At 38.3% G+C, this 22,130-nt stretch overlaps 3 protein-coding genes across 5 annotated transcripts; 2 read left to right on the forward strand and 1 right to left on the reverse strand.

Moving 5' to 3' along the window:
• Positions 1-1,465: 1,465 nt before the first annotated feature.
• Positions 1,466-7,475, reverse strand: LOC135472299 (uncharacterized). 2 transcript variants are annotated; one of them, XM_064751745.1, is made up of 6 exons: positions 7,457-7,475; positions 6,405-7,116; positions 4,846-6,031; positions 3,834-4,001; positions 3,252-3,343; positions 1,466-1,863 (listed from the first exon to the last, which is right to left on the reverse strand). In XM_064751745.1, exons 2-6 carry the CDS (start codon positions 7,055-7,057, stop codon positions 1,788-1,790), a joined length of 2,175 nt encoding a protein of 724 aa, XP_064607815.1. In that variant the 5' UTR covers positions 7,058-7,116; positions 7,457-7,475; the 3' UTR covers positions 1,466-1,787. The 2 variants fall into 2 exon arrangements, with proteins under 2 accessions (XP_064607815.1, XP_064607814.1); XM_064751744.1 differs by having other exon boundaries at positions 7,427-7,474.
• Positions 7,476-7,517: 42 nt separating this feature from the next.
• On the forward strand, positions 7,518-14,872 carry LOC135472301 (cilia- and flagella-associated protein 97-like). The gene is made up of 2 exons (XM_064751746.1): positions 7,518-8,857; positions 11,889-14,872. The coding sequence occupies exons 1-2, from the start codon at positions 7,619-7,621 to the stop codon at positions 12,174-12,176; spliced, it is 1,527 nt and encodes a 508-aa protein (XP_064607816.1). The 5' UTR covers positions 7,518-7,618; the 3' UTR covers positions 12,177-14,872.
• A 4,323-nt stretch (positions 14,873-19,195) lies between these two features.
• On the forward strand, positions 19,196-21,849 carry LOC135473016 (inhibitor of growth protein 1-like). Of its 2 annotated transcripts, none has more exons than XM_064752785.1 (4): positions 19,196-19,451; positions 19,689-19,892; positions 20,600-20,757; positions 21,105-21,849. In XM_064752785.1, the coding sequence occupies exons 1-4, from the start codon at positions 19,310-19,312 to the stop codon at positions 21,378-21,380; spliced, it is 780 nt and encodes a 259-aa protein (XP_064608855.1). In that variant the 5' UTR covers positions 19,196-19,309; the 3' UTR covers positions 21,381-21,849. The 2 variants fall into 2 exon arrangements, with proteins under 2 accessions (XP_064608855.1, XP_064608857.1); XM_064752787.1 differs by having other exon boundaries at positions 19,734-19,892.
• Positions 21,850-22,130: the final 281 nt, after the last annotated feature.

A 22,130-nucleotide genomic window follows, 5' to 3' on the forward strand; every position in this document is an offset into this window, starting at 1 on the left:
TGTGATGCAGTTTGTGATGTGTTACGGTATCCTTGACCCTATAATGTAGACTGTAGGTTTGTGATGCAGTTTGTGATGTGTTGCGGTATCCTTAACCCTATAAACTAGACTGTAGGTTTGTGATGCAGTTTGTGATGTGTTACGGTATCCTTGACCATATAATGTAGACTGTAGGTTTGTGATGCGATTGGTGATGTTATGCGGTATCCTTGACCCTGTAATGTAGACTGTAGCTTTGTGATGCGTTTGGTGATGTGATGCGGTATCCTTGACCCTATAAACTAGACTGTAGGTTTGGTGATGTATTGGGGTATCATTCACCCTGTAAACCAAAGAGGTTTGTGATGTAGCTGGTGATGTTGTATCTTTTAGCCTGTAAACCAGACTGTAGGTTTTTGATGAAGCCGGTCATGTGTTGTGGTTTCCCTCACCCTGTAAACCAAACAGATGGTTTGTGATGTAGCTGGTGAGGTGTTATGGTTTCCTCCACCCTGTACACCACATAAGTAGTTTGTGATGTAACTGTTGATACATGTGTTTTGTTTTTTTCCACCCTGTAAAGTATTCTTCCTCCTCCTTGTACATCAGAGAGGTGGTTTGTGATGTAATTGATGATGCAACTTCCTCCACTCTGTAATCAGAAAGAACGTTGTGATGTAGCTGGTTTATAAGTGTCATGGTTTCCTCCACCCTGTACACCAGAGAGGTGGTTTGTGATGTGGCTGGTGAAGTGATATGGTTTCCTCCACCCTGTACACCACATAAGCACTTTGTGATGTAACTGTTGATACTTGTGTTTGGGTTTCCTCCACCCTGTAAAGTACTCTTCTCTAGAACAAATCATCAGACTATTAGAGAATCTTTTGTGTGTTTTCATATGGGAGGTATTTCTAGAATTATGCTTCAATGATGTAGATAGAATTTGCAAATCTTTTAAACACTGCATCACACTTTTATAAATGTGTCTCAAAGCATTTACAGAATGACAACAGAAGTCATGTGAAAGAAAGTCATACTGAAACATTCTGGATTCCTACATCAGGATTAGGAGCAGCCGGAGGAGAGTGGTTAAGACATTTGCACAGAAGGTTTTGACTTATAACCCAGCCCAGGACAGTGCATTACTCCACTCTGTTCAAGGGCTTTGGTGACACTAAGCCCTCTAGTGATGGTCTGAGCAGTCCAATTTTCATTGAAGACCATTTGTATTTCACCTATATGATGTGCATATCTTCACATGCTGAAAAATTTGTCAGTGACTGGGTGGTTTACCGTAGACACTCCACCATTCCACCATCCATGAAATCTGGCATCGTATATACCTAAGTATAAAATTCTTGAGTATGGCATCAACAACAATCAATAAAATAGAATTCTGTTTTATCTGTTTCAAGGGCAATGTGATAATACCCTAATATTTGGCAAAGGATGAAGTATTCAAGAAATAAAGCACTAAAACCACATGTTAAAAGAAACAAACTCTCTTTTATCTATAGCACTAACAAAAGCCAAAACAGTTTGACTGTGTAATACTTGTCTCATCAACCTGCTTACAAACTATAAAATGAATCGTCTCATTCAGGAAACACCATTTTATCTTTGGGAAAGAAAAAAAAAAAGTACATTGCTAATCCATCACATGTAATTAACAAAGACAGTACATGTATCTTGTAGATTCAGTGAATTACTGAACTAAGAGCTTCAGGTGATTTACTCACTACATTGATTTCTGAATGTGAATTTTGACTTGAAAAGAACAAATACTGCTTACTGGACAACACAAAATATCATCCAAATATTTCGTTTTCCTCAAAGAGTTTTTCAAAATTGCCTGTGCCTTCTTTCTTTGAGCTGGACACCAATCTGAAATTGCAAACAAAAAACATTCTAAAACAACTGATACAGTTGCTTGAAAATTCTGACAGCACTTATTACAGCCTTGGATATTTGTTATTTCATTATTAATGTCAATCTGCATGTGGAATCATTCTCTTTATAGCACCATTCTGAACAATGCCCTTTTAAGCTGAATGAGTTGCTGAGATCCAAAGAGAAAATGTAAAAATGCAAGTAACATATCTTGGTCAGAGCTGATTCTGTTGTCTGTTGAACACTGCCTGCCACTATCCATGAGATCACAGACACCAGTCACACTGTACATGTACATGTATACGGTCTGCATGCTGTGTCACAGTCCACTGAGAACCTTGGACATTGTGTCAAGCATTCACAGTATTGAAATTAAGGTCTGAGAACAACGGCTCTTAAACAACATGATAATCTAGTTTCTGGTAGCTTTCAGGAAACAAATTTTATTTAATGACAGTCTTTCTTTGAGGAAATAAGGGATTCTTACAAAAATGGGGGCCTCCGAGGCTCAGTTGGTTAGCGCGCTAGCGCAGCGTAATGACCCAGAAGCCTCTCACAAATGCGGTCGCTGTGAGTTCAAGTCCAGCTCACACTGGCTTCCTCTCCTGGAAGGTCTGTCAGGAACCAGCGGATGGTCGCTGGTTTCCCATGGGTTCTGCCTGGTTTCCTCCCACCATAATGCTGGCTGCCGTCATATAAGTGAAATATTCTTTAGTACGGCGTAAAACACCAATCAAATAAATAAATAAACAAATTACAAAAATGATGCCGAACAATGATTTGTATGTCTTTATGAATATACTTACTAGAACATTCCTCTGTCCAGAAAAGGTAAATAGTGCCTGTCAGGGGTTTAAGTGTAGAAATAAAACATTTTGCACTCAACACCAATTATACAAGTCATGATCAGTCACGGCACCTGGGGATGGTCATGAGCTCCCCATGGGCTCTGCCTGTTTACCTCCTACCATAGTGCTGGCTGCCACCATAAAAGTGAAATATTATTGAGTACGGCGTAAAACACCAATCAAATAAATAAATAAATCAGGCAATGAAAATGGTTGATACCATGGAGCTGGCATAGGAATTGATGGTCAGAAACAAGTCTGGAGTTTCTCAGCAATTCTGAAAATATCTTACCTTACCTCCGAATCACATTAGGAATCGTCTATAAAAATATCTGAAATCAGCTAATTAAAGCAATATTCCCATGCCTGATTGTGTTATAACTGTCGTAAAGGATTCGATGATTGGGGTCCTTTATTGAGGCTCAATGGTTGACCTGTCAACGTGCTTAAGACTAGAAACCAGCTGTGTACTGACCTTAATTCAATCTAACTTTATACTAATCTAGCCAAATGCAGACTAATCCTACTACTCACCGTCGGGTGGACATCATCCTCAGTTCTGGAGGAGTCATGTCCTGGAACATGTCACACAGAGGCTCTCGTACCTTTGTCCTCGCCCATTTGCTCTACAAAGACAAACATTTCTGCGTAAAATTCCACATGCTTTGATGTGATCATGAGCAAACCATGTTCCAAAATCTCATCTGCACTCAATGCTCACCACATAGGGCCTAATACAAGGACACCTTTATACCTTTTTCAGCATACCCTAAAACAGACCAAGTTATTGGGGATATTACTTAAAATATTCGTGTAAACTGAGTGTACAAAGGTGTATAAGTAATACTGCCATTGCAATTTGGCATAGAAGACTTTAAGTTAAGGTTTCTTACTGTCGAAAATATTTTATCGCAAATTAGCCTACTAAAAGGGTGCCTAACTTAAACAAATGTATTTGGCCCTGTCATAACTATATACTCTATGAAGAATCCTCAGGCATCAGGCATGATGCAAAATGTTTTTGAAAACTAGGTTCATCTTATGTTAAAATTACCTTGCTATAATGATTGTCTAAATCTGGATATACAATTATTAAAACTGCAGCGCCATTCTAACCTGTAGCCTTGGGAGCAGCTTGCTTGTTATGTTCATCCCCAGAGCATTCACAGCATTGCCCCTCATTTTCTGCTGATTGCTGCGATCCTGTCTGAGGGCCCCCTTCCTTTGTACTGCTGACTCGTTCTGTTCTGAGACACATCCTTCATTAGAAGACAGGCTTGACAACTGACAACAATTAGTAGATTTATATAAGTCTTATTTATAATTTTAATAATGAATTTACTGATTGTTTCCATGCCAAGAGCTTTCCCAAGTAATAATAATAAGGCTTGCTTTCATAACACTTTAAAACTTTCTGTTCAGCGTGTTAACAGGAGTAAAGCTTTGTAAGATCACTTATCATTTCATTATCATTTATCAAAAATTCCTGTGAAGTGCTTCCAAATCATCACCAACTTCTTTCAGGTCATCATGTAGTTCATATTCAGAACTACAAACTTCACCAAAGAGCTTAATATCGTCCCTTAATTCTTCCCGAATGAATATCAAACTACAGTCTTGTTAAAACCATATCTACTACATTCCACAACATCTTGCACCATGCCAATCAGGAAGCTTCCAATGGCCTACAAAAATTCCTGACTTGATACATGATGATGATGTGTACATGTGGGTTATTGTGTGGAGTAACCTGTTTAAGTTCAGATTCTGTTGATGGATTCTCGATAACTATCTGGGACTGCCCATATGATTACAGTAATTAATATCAGCACACAACAATATAGTCACAATCCTTTGGATGCAACAACCGATGTCTGATATAATTACTTGTCTAAACCCAAAATGTCAATTTATTTGAATTGTTATTGTTTTGGACAGCTGTTTTGCAATATCATGGTTCTTTGTTGTGCTACAATACACTAATTTTTCAACCTGAAAGAATAATGCAACCTATAATGGTCAAACTATTAATATTTTTAAGGCTTTTTGATTTATTTTTGACTAAATACACGACTCACATTCAGACCGCATGTTGTAAATGTAAAATTTGGGAACAGGAGATTCTTACCACAGAAATGTCTGATAGTGTTGGAGAAAGGATTTTAGGAGAGTCAGAAGTTGATTCTTCACTGAGAGCAATGTTATCTGGAGATGCGATCATCTTCAGGCTACGGATGGTCTCTGCTACTGACATCCGAGACTTGGCCTGGGATTCCAGGAGCACAGGGGACATTTCTGCCTCAGAACCACTGGATGGTTCATCTGTAAACTCTGTGTAGTTAAGCTTAGGTTGGAAGACATCCACATCTGTACTAAGCATCTGCTTTGAATTGTCTGAGGATTCCAGCAAAGAGCCATAACAGTCAGACTTGTTACCCATGGTTGTTTCTGGTCTTCTCCTGGATGGTTTATGTTTTGCCTTCCTTTCTGACTTTTTAGCATCATTATTCATGGAAACATAAGCAGTATCAGCCTTTGTTTGAAACCTGGGAGATTGCCATTTTTGTAACCTTGCTGCACTTATCTTTGACTTTTCGTTACTGGGAGCCTTTTTGGTTTCCTTTAGGGAGTGGGCTAATTGCCTTCTCTTTCTGGGTGCTAAGATGGCATTGTTAGTGTCTGTGCTTGTATCTAGAGAGGGTGGGGTTTCTGTTGTCATGGAAACATGGGTCTGCAATACTTTCTGGTTATCTCCTCCCGCCAGTAAACATTGTGAGACTGGTTTCCTTCCAGACCATTTAGCATCACTGCAATCAGAAACGATGCCATCTTCACTCAGGAAACTTTCTTCAGCATCACCTCTACCACTTTCAGCATCTTGACATGGGGATGAAGAGAGCTCATCAAGTTTGAACACAAACTTCCTCTCCTTTTCAGCACTTTGATTGGGTGATCTAGAACGTAACATTCGTTTGGTTTGCACAGCTGGAGATATCGTCTTCCTTCTGGCTGCTTTCTTTGGTGGATTCTTGCTGCTAGTAATTTTAGACTCTTTTTTGGTGTTACAATTTTGTTGGGATATTGATGACTGCTTACCCAATGTATTTATTTGTTCGGGTTTTGGTGAACCTATGCAAATTTCAAACTTATCGATGGCATCAAAATTATAGGGGTTTGTATCAAAGCTTGACCCTGGATCTTGAGAGGCATTTGTGGTAGAACAAGAATCTTCCATCTCACTCATTATCTTCACTTCCACATCTTTTGTAGAGAATGAAACTCTTGCTCTTGGTCGTCTGTTTTCTTTGTTTGCACTGAAAAATTAAAGAGAAAAAAATTATGAAAGTGATAATTTTGACACCTTGCACAATCATGCAGTACTGGAAAAATTTCACATTTGAAAGTGTGGAGCTGAACACAGTTCTGTATTTGCCATAACATTCTCCTGAAAAAAAGTACATTTTCAGATGTAAATAAGTCATAAAACATTACTTTTGGTACCGAAACTGACGTTTTTACCTTTCCTAAATCAATGAAACCTTCTGAATTAGGTAAAAGAAGCAAATTAGTTGTGGACAAAATTTGATGTCATTACAATGTAAGTACACCGAAAAAAACAGTGTATGTACACTGTAAATTTAACTAAGCCTGAGTACCATTATACATGTGAAGTTTTTCTGTTCTTACCTTTTGAGAATTCCTGATCTGTCAGACATGCCAGAGTTGCTGATGATTTCAGGAGCTTTGTAATTCTTCTCTACAGAATATCTGGTGTTATATGTATTGGATTCTTTGGGCCAAGGCACTGGAGAGTCTTTTCTACTGTTACCTGGATCATCTTCCTCAAACAAACATGGGTCTGGTTCTAGCTTTTCGTCGGCTTCCACAGAGTCTTCATCACTGTCATGGTAAGGACCTAACAGAGTATTTTCCCAATGACCACTGTCATCTATTTTTCCTTTGCTTTTGAATAAAGGTGATTCTGTATTTCCGGAATTACAGGCAGTTTTATTTGTCCTCAGTGCTTTGGGTGTCAGGAGTCTACCTCTGCAACTATTCCCCTTCCTCTCATTTTTAACTTTGGGAGATTTGTTTGGAGGTGTTGGTGTTGAAATCAGGGTAAATTTTCTGTACTTTCCTTTTTCCTCCTCTGGCAGTGTGTTCCACAATGACTTTAGTTTACCATTTATCTGATGGGCTTTTAGGAATGGATACTTCCCTTGCAGCTTACTCTTATTTTCTAGAACAAATATTTGATAACTGACAACACTTTTTATCTTCTTGCCTGAGCTTGTTTTCTCATTCTTGGAGGAGAAGACTGCTGGGCCATAGTCTTCCATGTTTGCCACTGTGATGCAGAACAGTCTTCACTCCATACCTGCACACTCAGTTGTTTTTCCTGAAAATAAAACCAGTTACAAACCTGGAAACTTGTGAGGGAAACACCCCAATCCAAGCTAGAGTTAAAGATTGTGAAATTAAGAAGAAAAGAAGTACGACGTGAATGCGATCATCATCATGTGATTCATCATTTATGTAACATTGGTGAGTCCAAAGGCTAAAGCAACGATGTTCTCTGCTAGAATACAGGGCCGGCTAGTAAACAGTATTAGTTTGGAAAAATGGTCTTTTCCTTTTGTTATAATACAAACAGGCTTGGTATCCATACAAGAGAAAGTAAGGAATATTGAGTGTCAGATAGTGTTTACCTCCTAAAAGACGTGGGAATATTTACGTACTTAAATTCCGCGCCTTCCTGTAGCAGAAGACAAAAATGAGAATACCGAGAAGTCTCGCCCAGTCTCGCGTAGTGACGTCACCAGTTGCTACCACACACAACGCAAACGGACAGCCAGAATGAGCAGTTGACAGCAGGACTAAAGCCTCTTTCTGTCACGACGATGGACGACGAACTATCAGGTGAAGTTGACTTTGACTTCTTTGACGAGGGAGATCGGCGAAGTCCCGTGAGAAACGTTTCAAAGTCACCACTGAACACAACAGTTAACGGTAAGCCGCCTATTCCTTTGAGTTCCAAGTCGCCTGCAAGTGCAAACGTGAGCGACAAACATGGCGAAGATCGTAACAGCTCGCCGGTAGATGACTATAGTTCGGACGATTCGTCCTCCACGCACAGCTACAGTTCAGACAGCGAGAACAATGAAAACATTGTCAATTCGGATGTAGTTACGTCAGTCAATGCCAGGCTTCCGTCAGCTGATTCGGGTGGCAGGAAGAATTCCCCGCGAGCCCGGCGCCGCCGAAGGCGAAGGAAATCTGAGAGCGATGGGAGCAGTAGTAGACGATCAGACAGTGAAGACAGTGACAGAGGCAGTTCTAGTGCTTACTCAGACGGACAAGAAGGTGAGGACAAAAATGAGCATTCACTAAAGCCAAGTGACATTGAGAGAAGAAAGGCATGGGGCAGACAGAGCAAGGGTAAAACCTCACAATACAAGACGGAAACCCAGTCCTCCGACTCACGAGAAACCAGACCGAAGAGCAATTACAATAGGGCTGTTTCAAGAAAATCAAGTTCAAAACCTCAGCAACGCGTATCAAAAAGTCTGAGTGACAGTGGTTCAGATTCCTACACCAGTGATAGTGATTCAGATAGCAGCTCTGAAAGCCACAAATCAAATACTGACAGTGAAATCACTGATGTTTCACCATTGCACTCAGCAGACTCCAGTCCAGTTATGAAGCGTAAAAATCGTAAACATGTGTCAGTGATCAGTGCTCCACAAAGAGAATATAAACCATATAAAGAATTGCCAGATACATCTGATGTTCCTGTTCAAAGGCCGGCTGAAGGCACAATGGAGTTCAAACTGCTAATGCAAGCTGTTGTAGAACTTGACAGTGAAAAGCAGAAGCGAATAAAATCCTCGACTCGTCGTGTGGTATTTGCTCCTCCAAATTCGTCCTTTCATCGTGAAAAAAATAACTATTCTTTTAGTAATATGCAGGCAAGAAACATTGATCAGGAAAATGAACGTCTCTTGCAAGAAATCATTAGGAAGAGACTTCCAAGAAAGAAGAAAGAGCAGACATACACTCAGGCAAATCCAGTGAGAAGACTACCAAATTCTGCTGTTAATCGGTTGAAGGAGCAGAGGCGAATAGAGCAAGAAAACTTGGTAAGAAATGTGCATTGTGTTTTGATGGTAGTGCTGAGCATGTGTGATAAATGTTGTCCAGTACATTAGTCAGAGCATTGCTCTGATGTTAGAGTTGGCAAAATTTTGTTCTGTCAAGGATGGCCGCTAAACCAAATGGAGTACGCTCCATTTAAAACCATTATGCATTTACCAGCCGTTGTGAAATATGTTAAGGATGGCAGCACAGCAGGTCACATGGCCATGGGATCTTGGGGCCCATACAGCCTACCTAACCGATCAAAGTTTAAAATGTTTAAAATGAATAGCCATTTGAAAAGGTAAGGAACACAGGTGCCTGCAAAAATGAGGCTGTGGCCCACGGCAACTGCATCAGGTTTTTAAATGGAGTGCATTAGAGCACTCTCGGACTATCCAGTACATGTTTTTGGAGTCGCATTTATTTCGTTGATTTTTTCAAGACGTAGTGGGTATGATAATACACAGGTACATACATAGCTCTAGAATGGTCATGGTGCTTGCCTTTTGGATCACAAGGTCGCTCAAGATGTGGGTTCATTACCATTCTCCGATTGGATTTTCAAGATTGTGTTGCTTTCATTGTTCTTAGTGCTTTGTGTGTAGTCTTACATGACGTTGATTCAAGACTACTTTCCTTCCACCAAGAAAACATATATGTCCTATGTGGGCAGTTTCCCAATTTGCTAAAAGCCTATGGTTTACTCTGCACACTCCAGACCAATTTCCATAAAGATGAGTACCGACATGGCATTAAACCAAAAAAAAATCTATGTACATATTATAGTATGTAGACTGTAGGGGTTGAAGGCAAGGTTAATATCTAAGACAGCTTCTTGCATTTTTGTCGCCTATGTTTGGATAGATCATTTTTATTTTTATAAAACATGATGTGAGAAGCCATGCAGTACAATAATGTACATTTTCAACAACTTGTGGAAAGCCTTGCTTGTAGCAAGTAATTCACAAGTTCAAGGAGATTTTGACAGAAATTTTTGTCAATTGAATTGACAAAAATTTATTAATATACTCAACTCAGCAGTGAATTGTCCATCCCCCAAATCCACCCCCAAAAACATTTGCCAGCTTGGTCAAATAACAGAAGAATTTAAATGTGTACATGATATTGCATAGATTAAGTGACAGGTGCTTTGACCAGATTATTTTTTTTCTTACATAACTTTACTTATATTTTTTTTTCTTATGTAACTTCACTTATATTCCTGTCACCAGACACTTTATGAGACTTCACAAAGATTTCAAAGTTATGCCGTCCTTTAATACCTTTGCAGAGACTAATATTATCAACAATGGCACACAGCTGTTAGCATGTGGCATGTTAAGAATGAAATTTAAACAGCTTTGGAAAAGGGCAAACAGATCTGGAACCAAAATCGTATCTCCAGTATCAGGTTTTCCCAAGATTCTATAAATTCAACAACATTTTTTTTTTGCGATGTAAATGTATGCATACATATACATGTAGACTTACTAAATAATGCATTTATTTGCAAGTCTTTCGTATATGGTGACTTAATAGTGGTGATGTACATTTCACTTGGAATTAATTGGTGTGGCTAATTCATGATGAAACAGGATGACCCAGGACAGCGTTCTGTTTCTTACTACATTGTATTTTAAGTGTCTCAGTCAGTTCACCCTTGGTCACTTTCGATTGTAGTGAATGAAAGGTGAACATTTTCTGGTCTGGGGCATTCTGATTAACATTCAGGTAGTACATGAACATGAACTAGGTACTGTAGTTCAAATGTATGATGTGACAAGATAGTTACCAACCAGCCTTACTTGTTGCAAATAATGTGATATGTGTATATGCACACCACATTTGAAATAACCTCAAGATCACGCAGCATAAATACCAGTTGTGTAAGATGAATGTTATAAATGGAATCAAATTAAAAGGTCACAGCAACAGTGTAGCTGTGACTGTATGTTGCTACTGACGACCTTAAATAGAAGAGAATTTTATGTCTGTACTACTAATTGTAGCCTTGTGTGTGTTGCTATGGACATGTCCCTGAACACATAAACAGTAACTAGGGCTCTGCAGTTTAGGTTCTTCATCTGAGAGCCTTGCTTAAATCCCATGGCTACGGACAATGCCATGTCAATATTTCTATCAACAGATACCAAATATCTGATTTGTTCCTGTATCAACTTAGACACGCCCACTGTGACATGTTCACATAAACGCACACACATAAGATATACAGTGTAGTGAATATCTGGCTGCGATAATCAGTAATATACATGTATATGAACTACGTGAATGGTATCAATTTTTATTGAATATTGATATTTCCATGAATGTACTGTACATTGTTCTGTAAACCAATCTGTGGAAGCAGTTACATGTGTGTGCGGAAGATATTTGATCATGTAAATTGATTATTCTGTTTTAATATGAAATGCATCATGATTTAGAAAGACTACATATATCTGAATAGGGTTTTTAGATTAATTTGATATTTTTCACAACTTCAGGGCTTGTTAAATAACAGTTGTAATATTTTTTAACTTCTTGAAGTGATGAACATGTACATTAAAAGTTTACAGATTTGTAACATACATATATGTGAAATAGATGTTGTGACACAGTAAGAGGAAAGTTCAATGTGGTAAAATTGCCTGTGAAATGTTTCAATAGTTCTGATTGCAACAGTACAAGATACATGCATGTACCATAATTCTTCAACTTTTTCAGCCACCTTTGTGACCAATATTTTGAAACATTCTGTGAGAACTATAAGGTGTAGAGAAATAATTTGCCCATTTTTTTTTTTTAACTTTTATGAAGCTTATGTCTTAAGTGCCACAGAGGAATCATTTTAAGCATAATTTTCATAATAATTGTATTCATAAATTTCTCTGAAAGAAGTGCTGTTGAGGTTGACAAGGTTGAAGATTTACAGTGTAAATACAGCGCATGAACAATACATGTACAGGTATACCAGTATTGAATACCCTAAAGTTGGTACGGTACTAACAGCGTATATTGTTTTCTATTTTTTAGGCATTTTTGCAAAGACTTCAAAACATAAAGCCAACACGTGGGTTAACAAAGAAAGAGCAGCTGACTGAGTATCGGCGACAGATGCAGTATGGTGTTCCCTCTGGCAGCTGGCGTGCAAGATCCCCTCAGACACCCCCCAGCACATGCAAATCCAGTGTACGCAGCATGTCGAGTATGTCAAGCGTCCAGAGCCTGGCATCTACTACGACCAGTGGCTCAAGGAGTAGGCCTCAGAGTGCCAAGAAAATTACACGTGATATGCGCCCAGCCTGGGATGAACGCTGGTAACCCATGACTAGACATTATGCAGGCATCATTAATAACAATCGATGCTCTCTTAAGCGTATATTCCTATCATTTTTTTACATACTTTTAATATTTTAACAAAGTAGTGGCAGATTCATGTAGCATCATTTATTCGGTGTGCACACAGTAAAAATGCATACATTGAGGTCTGGTTTTACTGTACATAGTCACGCATACAAATCCAAATGTTCATGTCTTTGTAGAATTTATTCCAGGTAACATGACGCTGATTTCTGTGTATTTTATATGGATCTACTGGAAGATTACAAGTGGCATTATCAGAGTGTTTTAAGGATGTTCATGTATATGCATGTCTGAATCAAAATACATGCCACCTTAAAGAATTTCTCTGATGTACTTTATTATACATAAGCAACAGACAGTTATTGGTGGTACTATTGAGTTAATGTCCAATAACATTTGATGAAAGTTATCTGTACAAGTAGTTTATGCTGACCATGGCTCAAGCTTTGTACATACATATGTGCTTTAAGATGTTTGTTTTACATCTTCAGTAAACCGCCCAGAATGCCAGGGGTTGTTATGTTGATAATGTTTTGTGTGTGTACCTTCCCCTTCAATTAATATATGTGTGTGTCTTGAGTAATGCATGTATTATTGAGATGTAACTGAATGATGCTTTTCATTCCCATTATGTATTTAAGTTATCAACAACCCTGTACTTTAAGTGGTACATGTATTTTTCTTATGCTACATCTTTTATTTTTGGTTAAATGGCATACTTTATGGCTCTGCTGATTTCATCTATAATTTTGGCGCTAAGCCACAATCATTCATTTATTCACCTATAATTTCCATGAATAACTAACATAAAGACTCTGGAATCTCTCAGCTATTGATTTTGTGGTTGACAAGGATCTATTTTCCTGACTGGCCTTGGGTTGATTGAATCTGTATATATGCTGTGGCTTACATGCTGTGGAGGTATCCTGAAATTCCAAGTGCAGGCTCACATATGCATGTATGGTTATACATCTACATGTAAACATGAAGAGCGGTGCTGATTATCAGGCCATTGACCAATGAGGTCTCATGTTCAGGAGGTTTGTCTGGTGCCTGGCGATCGTCAGTGGTTCATCTTGACATCTGTGAAGAGAGTCTCACTGATCAAACCTCACACATTACATTATACAGGTTGCATCGGTATGTATTTGTTCAAGTTGCAACTTACACACAAAAAAGCTTTTCTTCTTTTATATTGCATTTTTAGCCCTTGCTTTTTGGAGAATATATATTAAAGTGGTTCTCAGCTGTATATGTAATATTTTATGACATATAAGACTAGGATTGCAAAGTTTGCAGCATAAAATCTTGGAACAAGCCCTCTTAATGTTAAGACCATGTATTTACGTGTAACTACCATGGCGACATTTTGCTGGTTTCCATGATAGTTACAAGTACTTAATGCAAAGAGGGATTTGTGCAAGCAGAATGTGAACCTAAATAAATGTTAGAGTCATGGTGAAGAGATTCCGCTTTTCTGTACATTACAGCTGACCATCTAGTACCAAACACAGTTGTGGCCATGGACAGGCCTTTACGAATGCTGACTCATGTCATGATAATCAAGTGCTATTCTCATTAACATATATTTTGTGTATTGCATTGAGATGAATGTTCAAAAATCAGGCAGACGTGTCAGTGGTGTATGTATGTGTATACTATAATCTCATGCTCACTTGTCAGCTGTTTTGCTTGTATGACATCTGTTATTATAAAGATTACGGAAGGGCCAGAAGTACATTTTAAATTTGATTGGCACCTTACGCAGCAAGGTGGTAATCCAATCTGCTTTCAGAGAAGCACTCTTATTAAATCTTTATAATTTTAGAAAAATGTTTTACAGTGTATTACCAAAGTAGATATTTAGATAGCAAAGCAGACATGTTATTTTAACCCATCGTAATTTTTTTAGTTTAGAGTGGAACGGTGGAGTGGTGATATTACTACATTTCTGACTGACGTTATTTTTTCCTTAATTAAAAGTGCATCAATTAGAAATTGATAGGTTTGTTGACTTCATTACATACTATACAAAAAGGGTGGTCTTCACATTTGTAAGCTTCAATTTAGTTTTATGTTGTTATGTTTTTTTGGTGTCAGGGTATATGAATTACTGTAAATTTCATCCTACCTTTTATTCAAACCTCAAAACATCTTCCTAATCAATAGAACTGTTGAAATCCCACAAAAGGGGCAACTTAGGTATGGAAGAAATATAATGTAATTTACAATAATCAAAATAAATATGTGTACCTTGTGACTGAATATGTAAATTTTTGGTTTACATCTATTTGTTTGCTTCTTCTGTAAGTCTTGTCTTAGACACTAATAAATACCATAACATCTTTGTGGACATGGACATGCAAGAGATTTATGAAGCAAGATTTTATCACAGATAAACCTTCTTGCATTATTCAAGATGAATAATGGATGAGTTTGGATGAACGAATCAATAATAGTGTAGTATGGCTTAGCATAACATAGTAGGATGTACACATTGTGGACTGCAATCTGTCAAAGATATCAGACTCTGATGTACTTACCCAGTAATAGATTGATTGATGACTTATTAATCCTGTGTATGCATAATAAGTACATGTATGTTGTAAAATACATCTGCTTGGTCTCTTATCATGTTGAAATAATAAAGCAGGAGTCTGAATCATGAAAAAGGTGTGCATCTATTCTTTTGCTACGCGGGTTGGAGGTAATACTTTATATGCTGACTGAAATATGATTGTGTCACCGCTTAACATCATGTGCGTGTTCCATGCTTATCTGATCAAGGTAACAACCTAAAATACTTGTACATAGAGATGCAATGAAGGATGAAATGGTAATGGCTAAAGCAGACTTGCTGTTAGAAATTGATGACCTTACAGTCATATTTATAGCATGTTCGTTAAATGTTTTTATGGGTGGGGGGAGAGGGCACTATATCTAAACCTTGACATATTAACTAGGACATCAATGGTCAACAGGAAAATTGCTTCCTGTGGTATTTGACATTGTGCTGACATTCATGTTGAAACTTTCATGATTTCAGCTAGGAACAGATGCCAAGAACAGGACAAAGGCAGATCTGTACATGTTTTATGGGTGTGTTGGGGGTGGTGCTTGATATATATTGCATTCGGGCAAGAATTTGTAGATTCGCTTGGTCACACTTCTTGTGAGTAGACAGCGCTCATGTGGCCATTTGCACAGTCTAATGTTTGAAGTGCGCTTCTGTTCCACCTATATGGCGTGCACATCTGTACACTGCACATTGGAAAGTTCATCAGTGATTTGCCAAAGGCTGTGTGTTTACCCTGGGCACTCTGGTTACCTCTACCCATCAAAATGACCACCATAAACAACACTCATAAAGGTCTCACATTTAAACTCATTTCATTTGGTTTGGATGAGGCTTTTATTTAGCGATTTCCACAAGACTCTGCCCATTTTTCTCCACCCATTAAACTGATCTACTCCTGCAGAATGAATGAAAAGTCTGAAGAGCAGTGCAAATCCACAACCTAGCAATCCAACCAACCAAAGAGACTTTTTGACCATAAACTGTGTTCTGCATTAAAGGTAGATTTTGGTCTGTCACAGCTAGGGCTGTTTGTGATAAACACTGATCTTGATTAACATTCCAGTGGGCTGATACTATTAGTAGTCCAGCTGATATAACACTTTCAATCCTCAGTACCATGTTAAGTCTTGCATGAATAATGTATAATATAACATAATATGTATATTAGTGGCAAACTTTCATTGATTATACCCCAAAAAAGTCAACATTGAATAACCATTTAGCACTCCAGCTATTAACTTTTCCAAAAGATTCTTCACAGAACCTTTTTTTTTTTAAAGGATTGCAAACAAAGTATGTGTACTTCAATACACCAATAGCACCAATAGTACAGTTATGGGGGTTTACTGTTGCTATTAACTGGAGGGTTTATGTGTACTTTTGTTGAAAGTTCATTATAATGGTTAGACTGTCCACCTCAAAGGCGGAAGACACTGGATCAAATCTCAGTCAGGTAATAGCCAAAGCTTTAAAAATGGCACATGTACTTATTGCTGCCTCGCTTGGCTCTTCGAACTGAGAAGTTGGAGCAAGGGAACAGGACTGATTAACAAGGTGTCAGTATAATGTTATTGGGTGCAGTTGTCATGTCTGGTGTCTTCGGCATGATACTTCAGTGGAGGCAGCACTTTGGCGGCATGGACTCGCCCTGCCACAAGAAGACAGTGTATGTACACACGCCTAATTACCCACACACATCGTCATATGACTGAAAAATTGTTAAGTGCGACGTAAAACCCCATACATGCATCCATTCCATTCCATTTAATTTTATTCACCAAACATCAGTGATGGAAATTCCGATATTTCACCTTTATTTAAATAATAAATTTGCATTATACAACAAATATTTTCATGTATGGCAATAATAAAAATAAAAAAAACAAAAAATAAAAAAATAATTAATATGGCAAGTACTGGGTGGGGCTGGGTGCTGATACTTGTGTAATATATTCTATAACTGCTTGCAATGAATTACATTATATATATTAAGCAACTGTCACACAAATATTAAATAACAATTACAGATTTTAGATGTTCTTTTATTAAAATCGATGTTCTTTTCTGTGCAGTAATAAAATTATTACATAGAGTACACCTGTAAGAAATACACACAAGTCCAACGCATTCTTAATTGTCCAAATTACCATGGATCCTAAATTTTTATCCCCACGGCATATATACGGCAGATATATCAATCAGGTTAACTATAATATGTGCCTGTATAATCATTACCTTGCAAAGGCATGTACAGTTATCATTCTCTGATTGGTTTTCATGAAACTTTGTAGACATGACCATCTGAGCATCTGCATCAACTGTCGCATCAAGAGTTATTTCCCTTTAAACATGGAATTGGGGACTTGCATGTAGATAATGAATCTCTGTCAACGCATCTGGCCTCGGACCCCCATTAATTTTCCATAAGCGACAATGTTAACGTCTAGCGCTGTAGCTCAGTCCCAAACATTCCGTGGCCATTAAGCTTTGGTGCATACCTGGCCCAGCCTGGGAGAAAGAAGCCATAAAAATCTTGACATAGGTTGACCGTCAAAATCTGGACCTTTCCATGCCGGCAGCTGGGAGGCGTGCCTAGCAACGCCAACGGGACGTCACTCGCAGCCTCATCACTACCTCACACCTTGTGTCCTCTCACCCAGAATTTCAAACTTTCATCAATAAAGCTCATACCTCCTCAAAGTTTAGACAGTTTCCAGCATTTTAACACCAAGCATGCACCTGTGCACCAAAAATGGACGCCTGGGAGCAAAAAAAGACTTTATACCCTAAAATTCACAGAACTACAATCGTCCCTACCGAAAAACAGAAGTTGTAATGGGGGTCTGTGTCCATCTCCTGTTCTGATGTTCTGTCATCTTGCATGTAAGGCATATGTGAATGGGAGGACAGCATATTAAATGCACCAGTTACTTGATACCCTTCACCTTCTTGTGTACAAATATCACTGTGCAGTCTGTTCAGTACAGCCTCGGGGATACACCATCTTCTGATGGTTCTTCTTGTAATCAGTTTTTGAAAAATGATATTAAAACTACATACTGCATGCAGTAGTAAGGGCAAAGAAATCTAAATGGGCTGTCATTTTAGACTTTACTGAACATTATTTAGGTTCCATGAACTAACTCAAAGTCTCAGACTGAGCAATTTACACTAGATGACATTTGAACACGAAAAAATAAAGAAAAAATACGTATGTTTCCAGCAAAACAATGTAGATGTATATGCCACCGAGTGGAAAAACGCAAGGTGTCTGCCTGTCACAGCTGGCTTGGTTTCACAGCAGTTTTGACCCATTAATTTAAATTTCAATTTGGGTCAACACAATTAATAAATTCCAGTAAACAAAATCATGCGCAGTAGCAGTAAAACTAATGATAATATTGAAAACAAGCATAGCGTGTACAATATTGATGCAATTGATAGATCTTCATCGACACAGGGGGAGTCATCACAGAAACACTATGGTGAAGAACGAAAATGGGCCCATGACCTTCAGATAACGCTGTAGCTCAAAATTACTAGTCTTCCACGTTTCTCTGTAACGTACATCGCATACCTAAGCTAGTGATTTTGGGTCAAAACAAACGATGTTTATCATCAAGATGATAAATAACATGGAGCTAAATTGGCGGAAATGCTGACATTTGTCGATTTCTAAACTTTCAAGTACTACAGGACAACGAAACTATCATATTTGAAGGTTAGGCACATTCAGATTACTTTTCCAGAATAATTTCTTACCGGCCCGGGGACCTGAAAGCTATATTTTTCACTGTCCATGCTAACATCAATTTCAAGGTCTGTCTTGCCTGGGTAAAATTCGGTTCGTGTTCTCCGCCAGTACTCTAGTCACGTGACTAAAGAGTGCTGATGATTGTCTCAGAGCAGCTCTGACATCATTTCATCACGATGAATACATTCAGCTCCAAGTTCCCAACACTGTCCAGGAGTAGCAGGCCGAACCAAAATATCCACTTTAGCTTTTCGGTTACATGTGTGTTTTGCAAGGCAACTGAAGTCAGTCAGGTTTTAATTCTATGAAAAAACAGTTAATTTCTGTTATACAAAATCCAGATCTGTAATGTTCAAACTCACCTTCCATCCACTGAAAACACTTCGTCTGCTTCAGGTAGCATTTAAATTTTGGGCCTAAAAGCAAAAAGGCTGGGAGTAAAATCCGATTGTCAGGATATGGACTCTTTGTGCTTGATTTTAATTTTTCTGTGGTGCAATTTATTTACACGGTTTAACGTGAGCTGAATTTGTTGAGAAAGTTTTAGTGTACTTTTCATAACTCCTGTTCCGTTCACTAATCGGCAAAGTTGTAGGTATCGGTTATGGTTTTAGTGACAGCCATTTGAAGACGGTGCGAGTTAGTGAAGACACGTTCGCGTCAGTTTCAGTTTTGACAAACTGAAAAGCGTATTACAGAGATAGAAAGTGATGTTTTATTGATGATATGTATAGTGTGATTCACAATCTTCCATGAGAAATGAGTATGTTGAATCAGGCGGCCGTGGAGGCCCTTTGCTCAGCCACATATCTGGAGAATTACCTGGATGCCATGGAAAATCTTCCTGACGATTTACAGCGCAGTGTCTCTCAACTCCGAGAGCTAGATTCTCAGTGTAAAGGTATGTTCAAGTTAGTTTACGGGCTCAAAATTATATTCATGAGCTAGTAAATAACGTATGGAGTCATGATTTTTGCAGGATGTTTGCTGAAATGTCCGATTACGATATTATGCTGTTGTTGTTGTTGTACGTTTGCTGTTTTTGATCGTTACCGGTACGTAAATTATGTATCGAGCACTTTTACAAGTTACAGCTTGGTTTCTAGTAAATTTTAATTTGTATCCTGCTTAATTGAAGATATTCTACAAGAGCTGAATCATCATCATGAATTGTACAAAAAAGAAGTGGAAGGACCTGGCAAGAAGCGGGCGTTCAATGCTTTACAGAGGGGCTTGATCAGATGCCAGGAAATAGGGGACGATAAAATTCAACTTTTGGCTGTTGTCATCGACCATATAGAAAACAGAACAAGGCAGCTTGATCAGGATCTGGAAAACTTAGGTTTGTACAAGTTCCGTAATTGTGATATTTTATTACCCTTCCACAGCTTTCTCAACAAGCCATGGCTTGAGTGTGGACATGAAAAAAAAATAGTGGTAGGGGATTTCCACATTCATGCCGATGTGGGTGTCAGTCACAGTTGAACAGGATCAGTCACAGAATAAAAGAAAACTTCATTGAGCATAAAACAAAATTGGTGGATTGTCACTTAATTAATTAATATTATGTTACAGTCTTTCAAAGGAAAAAAGGGTTATAAATGTAAAAGAGCAAATTTTAATGTCACACAAAGTGTGTGCATCAGCGGGGTGTAAACAAATAAAATGCTTACTTGATGTGACTAAAGACGTGGGAGTGACTTGTCACTCAGTCAGCGTCTTGGACATAGCTATCATAAGCTGGTTATATTTCTGCAACAACAGAAATCTGCCATATTGCATTGTTTTGATTTTGTCTGCTGAACTGATCCAGGCAATTTTTGTAAGCTTTCACTCAGTGTCTCTCCGTCCATGAGTGTGTAAGTTGGTGAGTTACATTACTGTGTCTAGGATTTTTACTTTCTTATAAAGTGAAGATATTGTCTAGCAGTGGATAAGTCTGTTGTTCTAACATGTAGCTTAAGAGCTAGGCATTACTCTTGTAGTTACACTATACATGTAAATCAAAAATTTTCAGTAATTATTCAGTGCATTTGGTTTTCAATTCAGATCCAAGCACAGGTAAGGAAGACAAGCCTGATGAACCCGCATTACAAACTACAGTCACAGCGAAGAAGATAGAGGCTGAAAAGGTGGAGAATAAGAGCAACAAGAGGCAGAGGCGACAGAAACAGCATGACTTGGTTATCCGAGAAGAGGATAAAAGGGTGGGTGAAAGAAGAAAAGATACGATTACTTACTAATGTGGCAATGTGAGTTTTTCTGGTCCGTAGAAAGTAGTTCAGGTCCAGCCTTCTGGTGTATTGTATATTGCTTTGATGAAACATATTTCTCTGTCGTTTTTGGGGAAAGTAATCAATTACGACTAGAGAAGAGTGATCTGTCCACTTTGGATTAGAATCGCCAGTAGACCAAAATCAGGGTAAATGTAAATTATACTACATGTATGTTAGACTTATTAAATTATTTTAATTTTCATGTAACTGATTCAGCCATGGATATTAAACTTATATTTTATTTTACTTTTAAATATTTCTTTCTTTACGATTGACAGGAGGAGAAAGCCCCTAAAAAGAAGAAAAAACGCAAGACAAAGAAGGATAAGGAGGGTGACCGTTCTCCTATAGAACCCATAGACCCTGATGAGCCTACATACTGTCTGTGTGACCAGGTGTCATATGGTGAAATGATAGGCTGTGACAATGACGACTGCCCCATTGAGTGGTTCCATTTTAACTGTGTCGGACTTACAACAAAACCTAAGGGGAAGTGGTTCTGTCCTAAATGTCGAGGAGACAAGCCCAATGTGAAGCGGCCAGATCTTAAGTAGTTGTTGGTTACACAGGTGCTCTGTATTTTGTCATCTGCTCATTAATTTACATCATTCTCTTATGCCTAACCCAGTCATGGTGCATTTTTGTATTTTAATCAGCCAGCCAGAACAACATGCATTTGAGAGTGATGATGCAAGGGCTGCGGTTTATCAGCTATAAACATGAACACCAGTCAGTTCAGAGCTGTATGGAAAGTCCAGGGCAGCAACACAAACCCTCTCATTCATAGACAGGATGCAGTCTTCATATGTCACTCTATCAAATAACATTGCTCATTGTTTGTTGTAATCATGGCATGTCATCTTTGTGTTCTCGGCATGAAATGTGTCCAATTTTCGTTCAGCAATCTAGCAACGTTGACACATCAAGACAGAATGCACATCAATGTGCATTGATTCACATTGAATACAGTTGTGGACATACCAGATTTCGTGATGAATTTGCAAAAGGTGATTCGATTCTGTTTGGTTTGGTGATGTGGTGTGTCAATGGGGTAAAAAATTACTGTAAAGGCAATTGGTCATGTAGTACATGTAAGTAGACTGAAGTTCCCACCGGCTCTCTTGCATTTCGTATCAGGTTAGCTCTTTCCAACAGTGACCCATTTCACGAAATTTCCCTGGTTGTCTGAGGTCTGCAGCGGAAAAAATTGACTACTTCATTTCACAAAACTTGAACGGTCTAAGGTGGACATTATGCAGTGGTCTGATTGGTAGAATACATGATAATTGTTAAATTGGATTTAC

Source organism: Liolophura sinensis, chromosome 8 (assembly GCF_032854445.1).
Source record: "Liolophura sinensis isolate JHLJ2023 chromosome 8, CUHK_Ljap_v2, whole genome shotgun sequence".
NCBI classification, from domain to species: Eukaryota; Metazoa; Mollusca; class Polyplacophora; order Chitonida; family Chitonidae; genus Liolophura; species Liolophura sinensis.

What these genes read in the sequence shown, in the direction of transcription:
- LOC135472299 (XM_064751745.1), bottom strand. Translation starts at nt 7,057, where the DNA reads ATGGAAGACTATGGCCCAGCAGTCTTCTCCTCCAAGAATGAGAAAACA. An exon ending in CACTATCAGACATTTCTGTG is followed by an intron (nt 4,002 to 4,845) that starts GTAAGAATCTCC and finishes AATTGTTGTCAG; the next exon opens with TTGTCAAGCCTGTCTTCTAA. An exon ending in AGGATGATGTCCACCCGACG is followed by an intron (nt 1,864 to 3,251) that starts GTGAGTAGTAGG and finishes TTGCAATTTCAG; the next exon opens with ATTGGTGTCCAGCTCAAAGA.
- LOC135472301 (XM_064751746.1), top strand. Translation starts at nt 7,619, where the DNA reads ATGGACGACGAACTATCAGGTGAAGTTGACTTTGACTTCTTTGACGAG. An exon ending in GAATAGAGCAAGAAAACTTG is followed by an intron (nt 8,858 to 11,888) that starts GTAAGAAATGTG and finishes TCTATTTTTTAG; the next exon opens with GCATTTTTGCAAAGACTTCA.
- LOC135473016 (XM_064752785.1), top strand. Translation starts at nt 19,310, where the DNA reads ATGAGTATGTTGAATCAGGCGGCCGTGGAGGCCCTTTGCTCAGCCACA. An exon ending in GCTAGATTCTCAGTGTAAAG is followed by an intron (nt 19,452 to 19,688) that starts GTATGTTCAAGT and finishes GCTTAATTGAAG; the next exon opens with ATATTCTACAAGAGCTGAAT. An exon ending in TCAGGATCTGGAAAACTTAG is followed by an intron (nt 19,893 to 20,599) that starts GTTTGTACAAGT and finishes TTTTCAATTCAG; the next exon opens with ATCCAAGCACAGGTAAGGAA.